Raw genomic sequence first — 18,870 nt, 5'->3', positions numbered from 1 at the left:
CCAAAATATCAGGTAACAAGAAATTTTCGGAGAACAGCATTTCAAGACTCACTTAATCCCTTCATAGGCTGTTTGCATGTGGTTAATCATTCGTATTAAGAGATTTAGCAACAGATTTGTTGTTCTCTATAAACTAAAAGAACTAGTTATGTGAGGATGTTACAATGAAGGCAGAACAGTGGGGAAACAAATAAGGATAAATAAAACATTTAATTGTACAAAACCCAAAAAAAAAATCTGTAAATAAGGCATGAAACATTCAAAGCAATGCCACAACTAAATAGCTCCAGCAACAGTTTTGCACTAACATAATGTATACCAGACTAAAGGTTCTAACTGGAAGTAAAATGAAATTTAAGAAATAAAATGACCATGAAGGACCTCATAACAGTTTCAAACTCAATGGAGTCCTTAATACCATCATTTCTTAGAAAGTCTATGGTTTTTACTGGTCATTTTCGTGCCCTGATTCACCAACCAAGCTTCCCTTCAGAATCCCTTAAGCAAACAGCAGAATGACCAGCGTAAGATCCCTGACCCACTTCTCCAAAGTCTCAAAACCTCCCACCTTCCACGGATCTTTGAAATTGCAAGGAAATCGCCAGATTTAATGCCTTCAACACTGACATTTGTAACCCAGGCTTAGGACGCTCTTCAAAGTTAGCTCCCATGTGCTTGTTGAGAAACCAATATTGGAGCTCTCACCCATCCAGTATTAGTAAATAGAGGAAAGACATCCCATAGTGCTTCAAGGGTTCCAAGCATCCCAGCTTGCATGAGGAAGATTGAAACTCCCTTGTTTTTCAACCTGATATATATAAAGTACACACACAGAATAGAAAACAAATATGTGTTTCAACTTCAAAACTGTCTACAACAAGGGGTAAGTTCTGAATAATAGAAAGTTGAAACTCACATATTCATACTCGGCTTTCCTTCCCACTCTTTTGAATTCAAAAGTATGCTCCGGGACAAAAAATAGTAGTCCCAAGACACACGGTACGGAGTTGCAAGACATAAAGATCCATGATGTCCAACTATGAGCTTTGGTAACCTGGATAGCACATAGATACTTCTTTAAGTACTTTAGTTTTGGAAATGAACAACCAATTCTTTTACTGACGATAAGAGACACAAGCAGTACTACAACTAAATAACTCCAAAGTAAAATTACAAGGCAAGAAGCTGAAAAGCACAATCAAATCTGATACCTAAACAAAAACAACCCAAAATTCCTAAATTCAACTAAACTACAAAAAACTATCCACAAAACCTAAATATTACAAGACAACAAACGTCAACAGAACCAAATACAGCCAAGTTATAAGTACAAGAACAATGCAAATCAAATTATTTAATGAACCATAAACCGAGAAAACCTCAAATTCAGCTCCAGAAAGTTCAAAAATCAACGCAACATAAACAGACCCATAGTCTCACATTTCATCAAAACAAAAACACAAAATCTATGAAAGTAAATTCGAAAAACCTAAACTTTAAGCAACCCTTTTCTCTAACACAATATTAAACAAAAAAAAAAAAAAAAAAAAAAAAAAAAAAAGGCCAACTTTACCAGAGATGAGCAAAATCCAATTACCCACATAACAAATTTCCCAAAAAAAAAAAAAAAAAAAAAAAGGAGTACCTTGATATGAAGAGTCCCACCACCAAACTCAGAGCCAGACTATTATGAAACTCCATCCACGCCTGGTTCTCATAAAAGCACGCACCCTTCACTCAACGGTGTCATTAACGAGGAGGCAGAACCACAAAACGCCGGCAGCAGTCCGCCGCGCCTTTGAGCGAGTTCAAGATTGGCACGAGACCTGTCGGGGCAACAGAGGAGAACATCGCGAGGGTGAAAGGGTATTTCGTCGAACAGGTTGCGTGCGTGAACAGAAGCGATAACATTGTGAAAAGCGTCAAACAAAGAGAAGAGATGAAGGAGATGGCGCCATGATCGGAGTTGAAGGCATCAGAATCGAGGAAATCAACACTGGTTTAAAGTGTTGTTCTTCGTTTAAGCATATTCTATCTGGTTCGATGAGATTCTGCTATAATTAATTATTCTATAAATCAATTAAGTAATGTTATAATAATATAATTAATTAAGTAATCATTTAACTATAATGTAATGATATAATTGATTAAGTATGATATTTAACTAGTAATTAAATTTATTAATGTTTATTAATTTATCATATATAATTAATTAATTGCTAATTTACTATAGATATATTTAGAACTTGATAATTGAAGTAAATAACTAAATATATTATTATTCAATCAAATATACTTTTATTCAAAAATAATTCTTTTAATAACATTAAAACACTTTTAATTGGATCCTAATTCCAATTATACACTTAATTAATTAAAACCTTAATATTAATATATTATAATATATTAAAGTTTTTAATATGGTGCAGTTTATATGTAATAAGTATAATTGTATATTTATTTAATTAGGTTATTCTAAAAATTTAACTTTTTCTATTTTAATTTTTTTTTTATATGTAAAATAATGAAACCCCCCCATTATTCACAAATATTTCATTGCAGCCCAATTTCCAAAACAGGTTCCAAAAATTGATTCCAAACAGGTTTTAAACTGGATACCCTCTACAAGTTCCAAGCATGTTCCAAACTGGGTACCCTCTACATGTTCTTTTTTTAGGTTCCGGTTTCGGTTCTAGTTCCTCTACACATAAGAACCGGAACTGCACAATGTCGGTTCTAATAAAATGGAACCGAAACCTACCTGCACAGTATCGGTTTCAGTTCTACCTGCAGGTTCTGGTTCTATCCGTTACCCGTGCTCACCCCTACCTTCTTGACTTTTTTCCTTATCCACCTCCCAGTTTTTCTTTTCCTGCTTAGGAGAAGAGCATAAAAAAGGTTCCCTCCAGGTTCACTCGGACTTCCCATTAAAGGCCAAAGCCTTGGCCTTCTTAGAGTTAGAGCCATGAAGGCCAAGGCTTCGGCCTATAATGGGACAAAGAAAAAGAAAGTATGGTCCCGTATCAAAGTTAAGCCTCTATGGAACACCAACCAGTGACAGCAGTGATAGCATATTCGCAGAACCATCAAAAGTTGACCCAAGTGGATTTGCGAATCAACCGTCCATTCCTCCTTACTGCCATATTCCATTTGGAGGGGGACCTCGTTTATGTCCAGAATATGAGCTTGCCAAAATCGAAATCCTTGATGCAATTAATTATCTAGTCACTGGATTTACATGGAAGCCACTATGTTCAGGCAAAATTTTCAGTGGGGATTCTGCACCTTTCCCAACTAAAGGACTAGTTAATTGATTCATGTAACTGATACAATGGATCTTTCAGAATAGTTTCAGTAGTGTCGCTGCTTTTAGTTGCATCGAAATCTAGTACACATTCTATTCCATCAAGCTCAATGATGATTTTGTCATGAAATCAGGGTCCGAAACATGAAGAAATCGCAGCATTTCTTTGGCAGACTCTGCATACTAATTGAGCAATTGTAGCTCAAAACTACAGCCTGAAATTGAACTTAAATTTCGATCTTAACATATCGATTAGCAAGCAAACAAGATAAATGAAATTGCCAATCACAAATCTAATTCTAGCTAAGATTACCCTAATAATAATGTTCTATATTGCAACGCTAGATCAATCCCGCTAAACAGATAAAACTGCAAATGCTAAGAAACTGGCAAAAAATATAATTACAAATCATCTTCTATTGTTTACATTGTACAACAATTTGATAGCTGAGGTGGTCTTTCAAATTCCTATCACCATATATACATCAGTAGTCAAACTTGTTTTCTTTTGGCATCTCTCCTAATCATCTATCAAACAATATATATTGTGGATATCCGCACAAAAACCAGTATCACATCAACCGTAACTGAACAAATTCCAAGGGAAAATCAAATTGATGCTGTTCAGCAGTCCTCTTGCCTGGAGTATTTCAGTGGCAGAGATTATTGACACCTTTTATTCCAGTGAGGATATGAGTTGGAGCTGTTCAACAGTTCTTCATTCTGGCGTATTTCGGGGGCAGAGACGGACACCTTTCATTCATATGAGGATATGGGTCCAAGGTATTGTATCCAGGCAATTCCATACGATACTTTCCTTTAATCTGACAATAAGGTAGCTTCACATCATCATTATCATTGCACCACTTTGGCAGACAGCTTGAATTATTCTCAAAAAACCTGAGCATGTAGGCATCTCTAATCTGCAATTTCAACCATAAATGAGTTAGCCTAAATAACCTAACGAATCTCTACATTAACTTTTGACACTTTGTTGTCAAATAATTATTGATTTTTTAATGCACATAAGATAAAATATACATTGACAATAGATTATAGAAGGTCAATAGTCATCCATCTTGAGAGATGTTTGTGTTATTTCCTCTACCATGCTTTTCAGGTGGCCTAGGTTTGGGTGGGGTATATTGATCCTAGGTGATTATTCGTAAGCAAATGGAAAATAATACTATATTCTGACAGCCAAAATTAGCCTAAAAGCATTGTATACATTTATTGGTAAATAAGTGGGGTTGCAAGCATTCTAGATAGACGAACCGTAAACTCGGTGACTTGAATAGAGCTAGCAATTGGATCAAACAATCCTGCCTCCTTATACATTTCGAGAACGAAAGCAATACATGATGTTGACTTCCCATCACTATAAACCCAATCATCCTGCTCAGGAATTGTCAGCAGTTCATCAAAGGATAGCCCACGCTTTTCAGTTTCTACTAATAAATCGGGAAGATCAAGATCCTGTAAAAAACAATAAAACTTAATCAAGTATTCAATAATGACATGTTGCACATTGTATTTCAACAATAATTTGCTTAATCACTTAACAAGTAGTCTAACATTTTTGTAGACAAGGGACCGGTGTTAAGATTAAGCCATCTTATCCAAGTTTTGCTCATGAAATACTTAAGTGAAAAATGTCTAATCTAAAAGATCTAAAATAAAGATGTTTACCATGTTAATTGTCCTACCAAAGTTCACAAACTGAATTATCTACTAAGTAAATTGTTTGATGCATGAAGCACCATGATTTCAAGACATTTTAATTATCTAAAACGAGAAGCATGATCTGGGAAATGGAAAATAATTTTTATTATACCTGAGTTCCAAGCCGCTTGTTCAAGGCTTCATTCCACATATTTGCAGCATATGCAGGCTGTATGTGGTTCCACACAGTCATAACAGAAGCAACCTGTAAGACCATAATGTTAGCATTCAACTGTTAACCATGAACAGAGAAACTATATTCATTCATAAAATTCAATTGCAAATACACAAGATGGAAAGCACAACTAGAATTATAACCATTATAAAACTGGTTAGCAGTCGAAGAAATATAACATCTTAAGATTTCAATCTGATAAAGACAGAAAACAAGGAGGCCATGGCATTATTAGTAATATAGAATTGTTATTGTGCCTATGAAGGCTTGAACACTGGATTTAATAAAGAAATTCAAAGAGACAAATGAAACAAAATCTCCTGGGCCATTTTCTTGGTGCACCCCCTTGTTTTCCAGAGGCAACATGTAAAGCTCACAATGACAGAATAGAGGTTAATATCACCAACACAACAAATACTTTCAAAAGAATGAGTAGACGACAAATCATCAGATATAAAACTTGTGGTCAAGAAGTGAAAAGCTGATTAGACAATGAAAAAGAAGGAAATATAAGGAAAGAAGAGAATATCATAACACATATATTCAGATACGGAAAAATTTATTACCAGATGAGCATCCAAAGGGGGTGGATAATTGCCATCTATAGTGTCTATCCAGCTAAATATCAGGTTATGATAACCATAAGGTTTTCCTGCCATGCTTAAAGCATACTCCCATGCAGCAGTCTCATTAAACCTTGCTCGAATATCAGGATGCAAAGGAAGCAATGCTATATGGGGATTGGAATCATCCTTATTCAGCTCAAATTCCCACCATTCATCCCAGGGTAACACTGCAATTATATCTTCACCCTGAAAAAATGAAAGGCAAAACTTCAGTATTAATCTAATGACTAACAGAAGTATATAATCAGCCAACCACTTGATTTCCTAGCCCATATAATTCTAGCATAATCCAAAATATCAGGTAACAAGAAATTTTCGGAGAACAGCATTTCAAGACTCACTTAATCCCTTCATAGGCTGTTTGCATGTGGTTAATCATTCGTATTAAGAGATTTAGCAACAGATTTGTTGTTTTCTATAAACTAAAAGAACTAGTTATGTTGAGGATGTTACAATGAAGGCAGAACAGTGGGGAAACAAATAAGGATAAATAAAACATTTAATTGTAACAACCCAAAAAAAAAAAAAAAAAATTCTGTAAATAAGGCATGAAACATTCAATAGCAATGCCACAACTAAATAGCTCCAGCAACAGTTTTGCACTACATAATTGATAATACCAGACTAAAAGGTTCTAACTGGAAGTAAAATGAAATTTAAGAAATAAAATGACCATGAAGGACCTCATAACAGTTTCAAACTCAATGGAGTCCTATAATACCATCATTTCTTAGAAAGTCTATGGTTTTACCTGGTCATTTTCGTGCCCTGATTCACCAACCCATAGCTTCCCTTCAGAATCCCTTAAGCAAACAGCAGAATGACCAGCGTAAGATCCGCTGACCCACTTCTCCAAAGTCTCAAAACCTCCCCACCTTCCACGGATCTTTGAAATTGCAAGGAAATCGCCAGATTTAATGTCTTCAACACTGACATTTGTAACCCAGGGCTTAGGACGCTCTTCAAAGTTAGCTCCCATGTGCTTGTTGAGAAACCCAATATTGGAGCTCTCACCCCATCCAGTATTAGTAAATAGAGGAAAGACATCCCATAGTGCTTCAAGGGTTCCAAGCATCCCAGCTTGCATGAGGAAGATTGAAACTCCCTTGTTTTTCACCTGATATTATATAAAGTACACACACAGAATAGAAAACAAATATGTGTTTCAACTTCAAAACTGTCTACAATAAGGGGTAAGTTCTGAATAATAGAAAGTTGAAACTCACATATTCATACTCGGCTTTCCCTTCCCACTCTTTGAATTCAAAAGTATGCTCCCGGGACAAAAAATAGTAGTCCCAAGACACACGGTACGGAGTTGCAAAGACATAAAGATCCATGCATGTCCAACTATGAGCTTTGGTAACCTGGATAGCACATAGATACTTCTTTAAGTACTTTAAGTTTTGGAAATGTAACAACCAATTCTTTTACTGACCGATAAGAGACACAAGCAGTACTACAACTATATAACTTCCAAAGTAAAATTACAAGGCAAGAAGCTGAAAAGCACAATCAAATTTGATACCTAAACAAAAAACAACCCAAAATTCCTAAATTCAACTAAACTACAAAAACATTATCCACAAAACCTAAATATTCACAAGACAACAAACTTTAACAGAACCAAATACAACCAAAGTTATAAGTACAAGAAACAATTCAAATCAAATTATTTAATGAACCATAAACTCGAGAAAACCTCAAATTCAGCTCCAGAAAGTCAAAAATCACGCAACATAAACAGACCCAATAGTCTCACCATTTCACCAAAACAAAACCACAAAATCTATGAAAGTAAATTCGAAAAACCTAAACTTTAGCAACCCTTTTCTCTAACACAATATAAACAAAAAAAAAAAAAAAAAAAAAAAAAAAAAAAAAGGCCAACTTTACCAGAGAATGAGCAAAATCCAATTACCCACAACAATTTCCCAAAAAAAAAAAAAAAAAAAAAAAGAAAGGAGTACCTTGATATGAAGAGTCCCACCACCAAACTCAGAGCCAGACTTATTATGAAACTCCATCACGCCTGGTTCTCATAAAAGCACGCACCCTTCCACTCAACGGTGTCATTTAACGAGGAGGCAGAACCCACAAACGCCGCAGCAAGTCCGCCGCGCCTTTGAGCGAGTTCAAGATTGGCCACGAGACCTCGGGGCAACAGAGGAAGAACATCGCGAGGGTGAAAGGGTAATTTCGTCGAACAGGTTGCGTGCGTGAACGAAGCGATAACATTGTGAAAAGCGTCAAACAAAGAGAAGAAGATGAAGGAGATGGCGCCATGATCGGAGTTGAAGGCACAGAATCGAGAAATCAACACTGGTTTAAGTGTTGTTCTTCGTTTAAGCATATTCTATCTGGTTCGCTTGATGATTCTTGGACGCATAGCCATTAATTTTGGTTTGTTATTTTATAAGCATTGTCGCTTTTGCAAAATTCAAGGTTTTCATTATAACGATTAATCATACATCTAATTAGACTTGAATAATTTGTATATTTTAATATTTTATATTATATTAAAATTCATTAGTGTTGAAATTGTATTATAGTTTTTGTACCATATCATGGTCTAAGTTTAGAAAAACAAACACTAATTAAAACTTATATTTCTATTCTACATACTCCTTTTAGTATATTTTTGTACCTTTGAAATTTCTATTACTAAAGGTTTCTCTTGTCTTGAGTATCATAACTTGTACAGTTTCTTTAACGTCACCATCATTTATTACTTGTAGGGAACTACAACCTCCATGTTAAAACAAATTATGAAATTATTCCACCTAACTTTTCTCATATAATCGGGACTTTTTTTTTTTTTTTTTTTCTTTTGAAAAGGTAAACAAACCCACATTAGATTACTCAATGTTTATGATACTGTGATTTGTTTAAATAAAGTTAAGAGTCTTAAGTTTGGAATTCAGATCAAGTTTTTTCATAATCGATTTATAAATTACTTCTTACATATTAGAACATGACTGAAAAATTTGGTAATATTATCGAAGATATTTAAAACAATAAAAAAAAGTATAATTGTGAATTCAAATTGGCAAATGTAGTAAGAAAAATGTATCGAGGCATTTCTCCTTCTCAAGTTCTTTAGAGTAATATGCTTGCAACTTTGAATATTCTTTTAGATATTTTTTTCCTCAACTAAGCTTGCAACTTTGATTTCCTCTACAATACTTTTTTTCTCGACTAATCTTTAAAGTTCATTAACACCCTAGCTCAGATAAGTCATAATGTTATTGTATTAGGTGACCCTAAGGTTTGATTTTTAATTCAAGGAAGAGACAAATTTCCTTGACCGTCAGGCACTATCCCAACTCTCTCTTACAATTTTCACAGATAACAAAACAGGAGGAAGAATTTTGATCACAAACTTCAACCACATACGCAAAGCTTTATCCTTCCTCATGAACCATCCTCCAACCATATTTCCCATCAAATCCCGGTCCTCACTTGCCTCTAAGCTAAAACCAATCCAACGGCTCAAAAGGGGGCTAAATTCTCATGGACCACCTCAGAGTTGATTACTTTTTTCTATGGTTCCATTTGCACACAAGTTATAGAACCCTATAGCCCCACGCATATTCTATTTGCACCACAATCTTCTTCTTCTTCTTTTATCAGTCTCTCCATGGAAATCCCACTTCTGTTTTAAGCCACTAGTTTCATGCATTTCCCTCAGCATGTTTATATATAGCTTCTCATTGCATTCTTGTTTCGATTCTCTTAGAGCCAGTACGCTTCAATGGCTATCCTGCCCCATCAAAAATGTTCATTGAGGTCCCTAGAATATGTCCTCACATGGCATCGGCCTTGCCACAGTACGCGTGTCATATGCTCAGCCTCTACTAGTACCAAGCCTGAGCCCAGGTCGAGCAGTCCTAACCAGCTAATCATCGAGCCACGGCTAGTAGCTTCTCCTCCTTTGTTCAATGACCCAACTTTGCAGTCAACATGGGCTCATCGAGCTTGGGTCGCAACTGGGTGCACCACTGTGCTTGTTTCACTAGCCAAGTCCATGGTGGCTGCAGCCTCTTCTCATGTCTGGCTTGAGCCCATTTTGGCAGGCTACGTTGGTTACATTTTAGCTGATCTTGGGTCCGGTGTCTACCACTGGGGCATTGATAATTACGGTGATGCTTCAACGCCGATTTTCGGTTCACAAATTGATGCTTTCCAGGGTCATCATAAGTGGCCCTGGACGATCACCAGGCGCCAATTTGCTAACAATTTGCATGCCTTAGCTAAAGCCATAACCTTTACAGTGTTACCTTTGGATATCTTTTGTAATGATGCAAGTATTAATGGATTTGTGAGTGTCTGCGCAGGCTGCATTATGTTTAGCCAGCAATTTCATGCCTGGGCTCATGGTACTAAGAGCAAGTTGCCGCCATTAGTGGTGGCGTTACAGGATGCAGGGGTGCTTGTGTCGCGGTCACAACATGCTGCACATCACAGGCCGCCTTACAACAACAATTACTGCATAGTAAGTGGAGTTTGGAATGAGTTTTTGGATAAACAGAAGGCGTTTGAAGTCTTGGAGATGGTCTTGTTTTTCAAACTTGGTTTTCGACCCCGGTCTTGGAGTGAACCCAACTCTGAGTGGACTGAAGAGGCTGAGACTCCTTCTCAAGTTGCAGCACGCTGATAATTTTTTTTCTTTTTGAGGGTTTGATAATTTTATGGCCATTTCCTTTTTCTTTTTGATGGATAAGGTGAAGGAGGAAAACAAAACAATATTGCTACTTTTATGGATCAGTCTCTCTGCTAGATACAATTTATAAACAAAATTCTACGGGGTGAAGATTGTGGGGCGACCTGAATTTAGAACACAGCTTCTCTGTTTATAAACAAAACAATGTTGTATGTGTCCTTCGAATCAAATGCAGTGTATTCTTTCGGCAGAATTCCTGATGTTATTAACACAAAACAGGGTTATTCTGCTTATTATTAATTAATGATCCTTGTATATTTGTTCTTTAGTTAATTATGTCTAGCTATGTGAAACTTGGAGGGCTTTAAGCCATTGTAAAACAAGTTAATCAATGTTGGGAAATGAGTATGCAAGATTTCATATATTACTTAAACTTCATGTAAAAGTATTTTTTTATTTTTTTATTTTTTTGGCTGTTTCAGGGAATGCTTGCTTAATACTTTATTTGATGATTAAAGTACATAAAGAAACACATAACTCCGAAAAAGATCTAGCTACATTTTCTTAGAACACTGCTAACTTTGTCCCCAAGGCGATCCAAGAAATTACAATACACATACCTCCATCTTCTGTTGACAAGCAAAGGCCCTATCAAACTCCAGAAGCCCACAACAAATCCAGGTGCCATGGCTACATAGAACCAGTCCACTTCATGCTCATTACCATCAGTGTTTTGATAGTCAGGTGTTGGAACAGTCGTAGTACAAATCTGAGGCAGTGGAGGTCCACAGAGATCATTTCCCACATAACAGGATGCATCAAAGCTCTGTAGTTGAGTGCCTAAAGGAATTCCCCCACTCAACTTGTTATTGGATAAGTTCAAGTGACTTAAAAATGTCAAACTTGAAATACCAATTGGGATCTCACCAGAAAGTTTGTTTGCAGAGATGTCAAGGGACTCCAATGATGTCATAGCACCAATGTTTTCGGGAATTTTTCCAGTGAAAAAATTGTATGACAGGTTCAGTGATTGTAGGGCATCAAGATTTGTGACTTCTGTAGGAATTTCACCGGCAAATTTATTGTTGGAAAGGTCTAAATTTCTTACCAAATTAAGAAAAGTACTATATTCAGCTGCTTTCCCCTTCATCACAAGTGATGCGTACTCGATAGACACAAAAAATTCAGACTGATACGGTATCTGATCACCTACAGAATAGTTTATTGTTACCATGGAACTAAAGTTATTGATGCATCTCGGCACGATTCCACTGAAATTGTTATGAGCAAGGTCTAAGATTTGCATTGAAGCCAGATGACAAAGTTCAGATGGTAGAACACCATAAAACTTAAAACGAAGGCTCATAATTTTCATACTTGGAAATCTTTCCCCGATCCATATTGGCATATTTTCAATAAACTGATTTTCACCAACATCAAGAGTCTCTAAGTTGGAACAGTTTACAAGTGATTCCAATATCCTTCCAAATACGTTGTTTTTGCGAAGGTGTAGCGACTGGAGGAAACTTAAAGTTCCCATGGAGCTTGGAAGGTTACCGGTAAACTTATTATTACCTAAATTCAGGACCAACAAGTTTTCCCAATTCATCCAACAATCAGGTAATTCTCCAAACAAAAAATTGTCTTTCAAAATGAGAAATTGCATTAACTTTGACTCATTCATCCCATAACACAAAAAATGAGACACGGTTCCTGAAAAAGAATTGTTGGAAAGATCTAGTCCAAAAACATCAGAGGGCATGAGAGGCAGTGGTCCAAAGAAATTACTTGAACTTAAATCAAGAACTTCAAGGCGATAAGCCTTAGTAAAATTCGGAACCTTCCCATGGATGTGGTTGTGAGATAGATTTAAAAATATAAATCTGGAAAAGTATTTCCAAGAATGACTAGATATGGTATTCTGAATTCCCGATTTTGACATATCCAGATGAAGTAGGTGCTTTTGTGTATGAAGCCACAATGGAAATTGAGGTCCTACATAACAAGATCCCAGTTCTAACTCCAATAGTTGAAATGGAGGAATCCAATGAGGACTGACATTCAACATTAATGAGTTTTTACTTACAGAAAAGTACAACAATTGACTCAGACTGGTAAAGTGAATTTGAGGAAGAGTTCCTTCAATTTATTGCAAGAAAGATCTAAATCTACTAAAGATGAAAGATTTGCTAAAGATAATGGAATAGGACCAGAAATAGAGTTGTTACGTAATAGAAGCCTGCTTAAATCTTTAAATTGCCCAAGTTTATTGGTCAAATGACCATAAAATTTATTGTCACTCAATTCCAATAACTCTAGGCCATCTGAGATACATCCTGAAAAAATATCTAAGACCTCTGATATCTCTTGACTCAATTTGGCACCCTGTACAAAGATTGACCTCAACTTGCAAAGCCTTTCAAATGATCTTGGGATTCTCCCTTCAAGATTATTAAATGACAGATAAAGGAGATTGACAGAACTTAGGTTTCCCAAAACGCTTGGAATTGTACCTTGCAAGTTGTTCCAGCCAAAAGAAGGGTACTCCAGACGACTAAATTTGTAGATCCAATTGGGTATTGAAGAATTGAAACTATTGAGAGATAAATCAAGATGTGTGAGAGATGTCAAGTTTTGAAGTCCATCAGGGATTGGATCTGCAAAATTATTCGAACTTATATCAAGCAAGTTCAGGTGACTGAGACCAAAAATCCAACTAAGAATCAGAGAGCTATCGAAGTTGTTATAGGAAAGGTCAAGTGTAGAAAGAGACGAAAAATTTGCTATGAATAGCGGAGGAAAGTGGTGGAGCTGACAACGTGACAATTTTAATTCTACCAAAGAACCAAGTTTGTTTGTCACCATCAACCAGTAATTAGAGGCTTTACTAAGGTTAACACCACCCAAATCAAGATGTTGTAGCAAAGAAAGATCAGACTCCCAAAAAAGATTCTCAACAGAAAACTCACTGTAACCATTACAAAAGAGGTCAAGATATTCCAAATTTGAGAGATTTCCAAGTTGATGAGGAATCACTCCCTGAAATCTACTTCTAAAGAGATTAAGGTATCTTAAATTCCCCATAGAACCAAGAAAGCTAGGAATCTGAGCACCTTCAAAATCATTACCGCTTAAGTCTAAGTGAATCAAATGTTTAAAGTCAAGCAATGGAAAGAAATTTATCTTACCACCCAATTTTAATCTCTCATAGGCTTCATATTCCGCGTCTGGTGAGCCAGCTCTCAAAGGATTTCGAAGGTGGAGCTCAAGGATATGGCCTGTCAAATTGTCACAGACAACACCAACCCATTTACAGCAATTGCCATCACCAGTCCAGGAGACGAGCCGCTTCGAAGTATCGTTGAGATCTTGCTTGAACCGTAAAAAGTGCTTATCTTTCACTCTCAATGCAACCGCTGTAAGAGCTTCCATTGCAGAAGCTAATATTGATGGTTGCTATGGTAATAATCAGCTGAAGCAGAAGAATGGCAGAAACAGCACTCATGATGGTTTCCTTTGAATTAAATTTGTAACAAGAAGGAAATGTGCATGAGAACTTCCCCAACAGGATGCTATTTATAGTGTCATTGAAAATCAAATTAATGTGGAAAATTATCCATAGTTGTCCGTGTGGAATACTATTACCAGAGTAGACTATAAGTCAATTAAAGAGGACAGCTAAGCTTTGATTTTTCTAACTTATTTGCTAAGACAAAAGAAAGTAAACAGCTAACCAGGAAAGTTTATTATTGAGAAGCTAAAAAATCTAAAGGATTCCATATATAAAGAAGATAAACAAGACTAAGGTAATATATAAAGATAAACCTTCATAAAATTTCACGAATCTGTATTGGATTGATCCGATTATTGATTTCATAATTAAGCTTTGGTTACTGTCAAAAATGGTTTTTTCAGAGTAATATATCAATCAATGCGTTAATATCAGTTGACCAAGACTTAATAGCACTATTGTAAGAACCTGGAATTGGAGTGGCAAGAGAGGGTAGTAAGGCTACCGAAGTATGCCAAGGAGAGGCTGGATGGACAGGAGAAGCAACTCAGTTGCTGAATATGCCGGGAGAAAGAGACAGCAAGAAATAGAGAGAAAGAATACTTTTGTATTTGATATGTATATTTTATATACAATGTGTCACAATTTATACAAATGTAGATATAACATGTAAGAAAAGCAAATAATGTAAATAAATATATGATCAATCTGCAGAAGGTAAATAACACCATTGCAGCTAACATGATTTCAACTTACCATGTTTGGGTCATATGCTAACATGATTTCAACTTACCGTTTTTGGGTCATATCAATTATCTTTCACTAATTGTGCATTCATTTAATACTGAATTGTCAATAACAACTATCATTGTGGTCTTTGAGTTCAACTTACCGTGTTCAAGTCATATCAATTATCTTCACTAATAGTGCATTCATTTAATACTGGGTTGTCAACAACTATCATTATGGTCTTTTCGTTTTTCTTTTCTCGTGCCTTTGTCTTCCTTTGGCTTATTCAATTACTAAAACCTTTTCAAGTTTTTTACTTGTTCTACACGTCAAATTTTACTGTTTATATATATCTGTACATTGACTTTTACTTGAAATAGAACCATGGATGTTGAGCTTGTTGACACTAACTGGAAAAGTAGCATAAAGCTACGAGGGTCAACGAACTTTAGTTGGCTAGTATGTTGTATTTGTTTATTTATTTTTTGTGACATACGTTACTTCAACTAATCTATCAGAGTCTTAAAGTTAACATTCGATATATCATTTAATGGTCATCCCTACTAGCAATCGAGATGACTCGAACTCAGGACCTCTTTAGCAATACACCCAAAAGTTTTTATCTATTAGACTTGTAAGGTGTTCCGTGGCCCTAAGGATTAGACAGACTCCAATGTGCAGGCTTGTAGGGTGTTCTGTGGCCTTGTTGCTTAAGCATGCTCTAATGTGGGCCTGAATATCTCAGTTACCCAAATAAAAAAAAAAAAAAAATGAAATTACTCATGGACTACCTCAAAGTTCATTAATTTGCACGTTATAAAAAGAACTAGAAATATTTGCCTTTCTTGGTCCATTGGGCCATTGGGCTTATATGATGTTTTGTGATCCTGAGGATTAGTTAGACTTTTTTTGGTCCATTGGACATGTAGGATATTCCATAGCCTTAAGGATTAGACAGGCTTCAGTGTGGGGGCTTATAGCATGTTCAAGCAGACTCCAATGTGGGTTTGGATACCACAGTTACCTAAAAAATGAAATTAACTCATGGACCACCTAAAAGTTGATTAATTTGCACACAAGTTATAGAAAGAATTAGAAATATTTGCCTTTCATTTCTGTCAACTTGTTTATATATAGCTTCTCATTGCACTCTTGTTTTGATTATCTTAGAGCCGGTACTCTTCAATGCCTACCCTACCCCACCAAAAATGTTATCGGCCAAGCCACGGTACCCGTGTCACATGCTCAGCAACTACTACTACCAAGCCTAAGCCCATCCTCGAGCCACGGCTAGCAACTTCTTCTCCTTTTGCAATGACCCAACTTTGCAGTCAACATGGGCTCATCGAGCTTGGGTCGCAACTGGGTGCACCACAGTGCTTGTTTGCCTAGCCAAATCTATGGTGGCTGCAACCTCTTCTCATGTCTGGCTCGAGCCCATGTTGGCAGGCTTCGTTGGTTACATTTTGGCTGATCTTGGGTCCGATGTGTACCACTGGGGTATTGATAATTATGGTGATGCCTCAACACCAATTTTTGGTGCACAAATTGATGCTTTCCATGGTCACCATAGGTGGCCTTGGACAATCACCAGGCCCCAATTTGCTAACAATTTGCATGCCTTGGCTAAAGCCATAACCTTGACAGTGCTACCTTTGGCTATCATGTGTAATGATGGAACGATTAATGGATTCGTGAGTGTCTGCGCAGGCTGTATTATGTTTAGCCAGCAATTTCATGCTTGGGCTCATGTCACTAAGAACAAGCTGCCGCAATTGGTGGTGGCATTGCAAGATGGATAAGCATAAGGTGTTTGAAGTATTGGAGATGGTCTTGTTCTCCAAACTTGGCGTTCGACCCCGATCCTGGAGTGAACCCAGCTCTGAGTAGACTGAAGAAGCTGAGACTCCGTCCCAAGTTGCAGCGCCCTGATCAATTTTTTTTTTCTGCTATACAAAATAAATAAAAATCTGCAGGGAGAAGATTGTGGTGTGACCTGAATTTAGAACACACCTTCTTTGTTTACAAGATTACTCAGGATAAAGAGTTTCTCTTCAGCAAGGAATCAATAAAAATCAGCAGAAATTGTGATGTGATTACCAGAAAACAGGGTTCTTCTGCTCATTATTAATAATGATCCTTGTATATTTGTTCCTAAGTTAATTATGTCTACCTATTTGAAACTTGGAGGGCTTTGAGCCACTGTTAAAAAAGTTACTGAATGTTGGGAAATGATTACGGTTTCATAAATTTCTTAAACTTTATGAAAAATTGTTTTCCTGTTTCAGGGAATGATCTCTTAATACTTTTTTTCATGATTGAAGTTCAAAAACTAACAAACGGCTCCGAAAAAGATCTAGCCACATTTTCTTAGAACACTGCTAACTTTTTTTCCAAGGTGATCCAGCATATGACAGTACACATACCTCCATCTTTTGTTGACAAACAAAGGGCCGATTGAATCAGTCCACTTCATGTTCATTACCATCACCATTTTCATAATCAAGCATTGGATCAGATGTAGTACAATTATCAAGTGGAGTCCACAAAGTTCAGTGCCCATAAAAGAAGATGCATCAAAGCTTTGCAGTTCAGTGCCGGAAGGAATTATCCCATTTAACTTGTAATAGGTTGTTGTAACTTGAGTCTGAACAAACATCTAATTGCTAACAATCAACACTGAGCCAAACAAGAACACAAACACACAAATAACCAAGAATCAGAACAAACACGATTATACCAAGAATCAGAACAAACACGATTATACTGTGGTTCACTTGTTCAAAATTAAACAAGCTACATCCACGTTGAGCTTCAGAATACTGAGGTTTGCTGCACTAAAATCAAGTGTTTACAGATTACAATCACAGCCAAGAAATCGTAAAACCCCTCTCTACAGCCTAATCACTCAACCCAATCACAGTAACCCTTAATCCTAAGAGAAAACTAACCCAGCTTCTCTACCGTTGAAGGAAACATAACCTTCTAACCACGATTCAACAGATCGCCCAAGGATTACAAGATTATGATTACAAATATGAACCCTAGCAGAGAGAAATTGCAACACACGAAGAAGAGCTTATTCTATTCTTCAAAACAGGTGATTAGTCTGCTTTTATGCGTTGACCAAGATGAAGAGTGGCAGCTATTGGATCTGATGCAAAGTGTTGAAGTATGAATCTTTTGGTAGAGGCATGACCCAAAAATTTCAGTTTGAGATAAACTCAAATGGAAGTTATTTTCAGTTTTATTATTTTGTAACTTCTTGTAACTTTTGTTGTCAATTATCCCTTTAAAACTTATAAAAGGGAAGGTTAGATATACGTTTTAATTGAGTTCATAATAAAATTGTTTTATCGGTAAGAGACCTTGAAACTGATTCGAACGAAGGTTGAGAATTGTCATTCTTGTAAATTCTTCACTGATCCATTTTGGAACATTTCCAGAAAACTCATTTTCATCAATGTAAAGTACTGTACTATTAAGTTGACAGTTCAGGGATAAAGGTATTGTTCCGAAAAACATGGCTCTTCTGCTTATTATTAATTAATGATCCGTGTATATTTGTTCTTCCATTAATTATGTCTAGCTATGTGAAACTTGGAGGGCTTTAAGCCATTGTAAAACAAGATAATCAATGTTTGGAAATGAGAATGAATTCATGAAAAAAATTGTTTTCCTGTTTCAGGGAATTATCGCTTATACTTTATTTGATGATTGAAGTACATAAAGCAACACACAACTCTTTAAGAAAAAAAATAAAAAATAAAAAACCTAGCCACATTTTCTTAGAACACTGCTAACTTTGTCTCCAAGGCAGTCTAAGAAATGATAATGCACATACCTCCATCTTCTGTTGAACTCCAGAAGCCCACCACAAATTCAACTTCCATGCTTACATAGAACCAGTCCACTTTATGTTTGATGTTAGTGTTTTTACTAATGTCGGATGTGCAAAGAAAAGAGAATGGAAGGAAAAAATGATCTGATTTCATTAGGTAACAAAACCTGCATATAACATACTTTGGCTTACTATTTCTACTACTGTCAGTAAGCTTTTACTTAATCTCAGCTAAACCACTCAAGTCTAACAACTTCATTACAAATTGGTGAAAGTAAGCTAAGTCATCAAATTCAAAA

At 36.2% G+C, this 18,870-nt stretch overlaps 3 protein-coding genes and 2 pseudogenes across 3 annotated transcripts; 2 read left to right on the top strand and 3 right to left on the bottom strand.

The window, feature by feature from the left end:
• Positions 1-3,668: 3,668 nt before the first annotated feature.
• On the bottom strand, positions 3,669-8,283 carry LOC116105910 (annotated as a pseudogene).
• A 1,298-nt stretch (positions 8,284-9,581) lies between these two features.
• LOC116107733 (fatty acid desaturase 4, chloroplastic-like) lies at positions 9,582-10,484 on the top strand. Its single transcript, XM_031394032.1, has one exon. The coding sequence runs from the start codon at positions 9,582-9,584 to the stop codon at positions 10,482-10,484; it is 903 nt and encodes a 300-aa protein (XP_031249892.1).
• Positions 10,485-11,040: 556 nt separating this feature from the next.
• Positions 11,041-12,558, bottom strand: LOC116106742 (receptor-like protein EIX2). The gene has a single exon (XM_031393071.1). The coding sequence runs from the start codon at positions 12,556-12,558 to the stop codon at positions 11,041-11,043; it is 1,518 nt and encodes a 505-aa protein (XP_031248931.1).
• A 30-nt stretch (positions 12,559-12,588) lies between these two features.
• LOC116105847 (receptor-like protein EIX2) lies at positions 12,589-14,044 on the bottom strand. Its single transcript, XM_031392245.1, has one exon. It carries the CDS (start codon positions 13,920-13,922, stop codon positions 12,597-12,599), a length of 1,326 nt encoding a protein of 441 aa, XP_031248105.1. The 5' UTR covers positions 13,923-14,044; the 3' UTR covers positions 12,589-12,596.
• Positions 14,045-15,915: 1,871 nt separating this feature from the next.
• On the top strand, positions 15,916-16,620 carry LOC116106734 (annotated as a pseudogene).
• Positions 16,621-18,870: the final 2,250 nt, after the last annotated feature.

Source organism: Pistacia vera, unplaced genomic scaffold, assembly GCF_008641045.1.
Source record: "Pistacia vera cultivar Batoury unplaced genomic scaffold, PisVer_v2 Contig117, whole genome shotgun sequence".
In the NCBI taxonomy this organism is placed as follows: domain Eukaryota; kingdom Viridiplantae; phylum Streptophyta; class Magnoliopsida; order Sapindales; family Anacardiaceae; genus Pistacia; species Pistacia vera.
This window is presented reverse-complemented; position numbering and strand designations above follow the sequence as displayed.

Excerpts from the sequence above, each read along its gene's own strand:
- LOC116106742 (XM_031393071.1), bottom strand. The coding sequence starts at position 12,558 with ATGTTGAATGTCAGTCCTCATTGGATTCCTCCATTTCAACTATTGGAG.
- LOC116107733 (XM_031394032.1), top strand. The coding sequence starts at position 9,582 with ATGGCTATCCTGCCCCATCAAAAATGTTCATTGAGGTCCCTAGAATAT.
- LOC116105847 (XM_031392245.1), bottom strand. The coding sequence starts at position 13,922 with ATGGAAGCTCTTACAGCGGTTGCATTGAGAGTGAAAGATAAGCACTTT.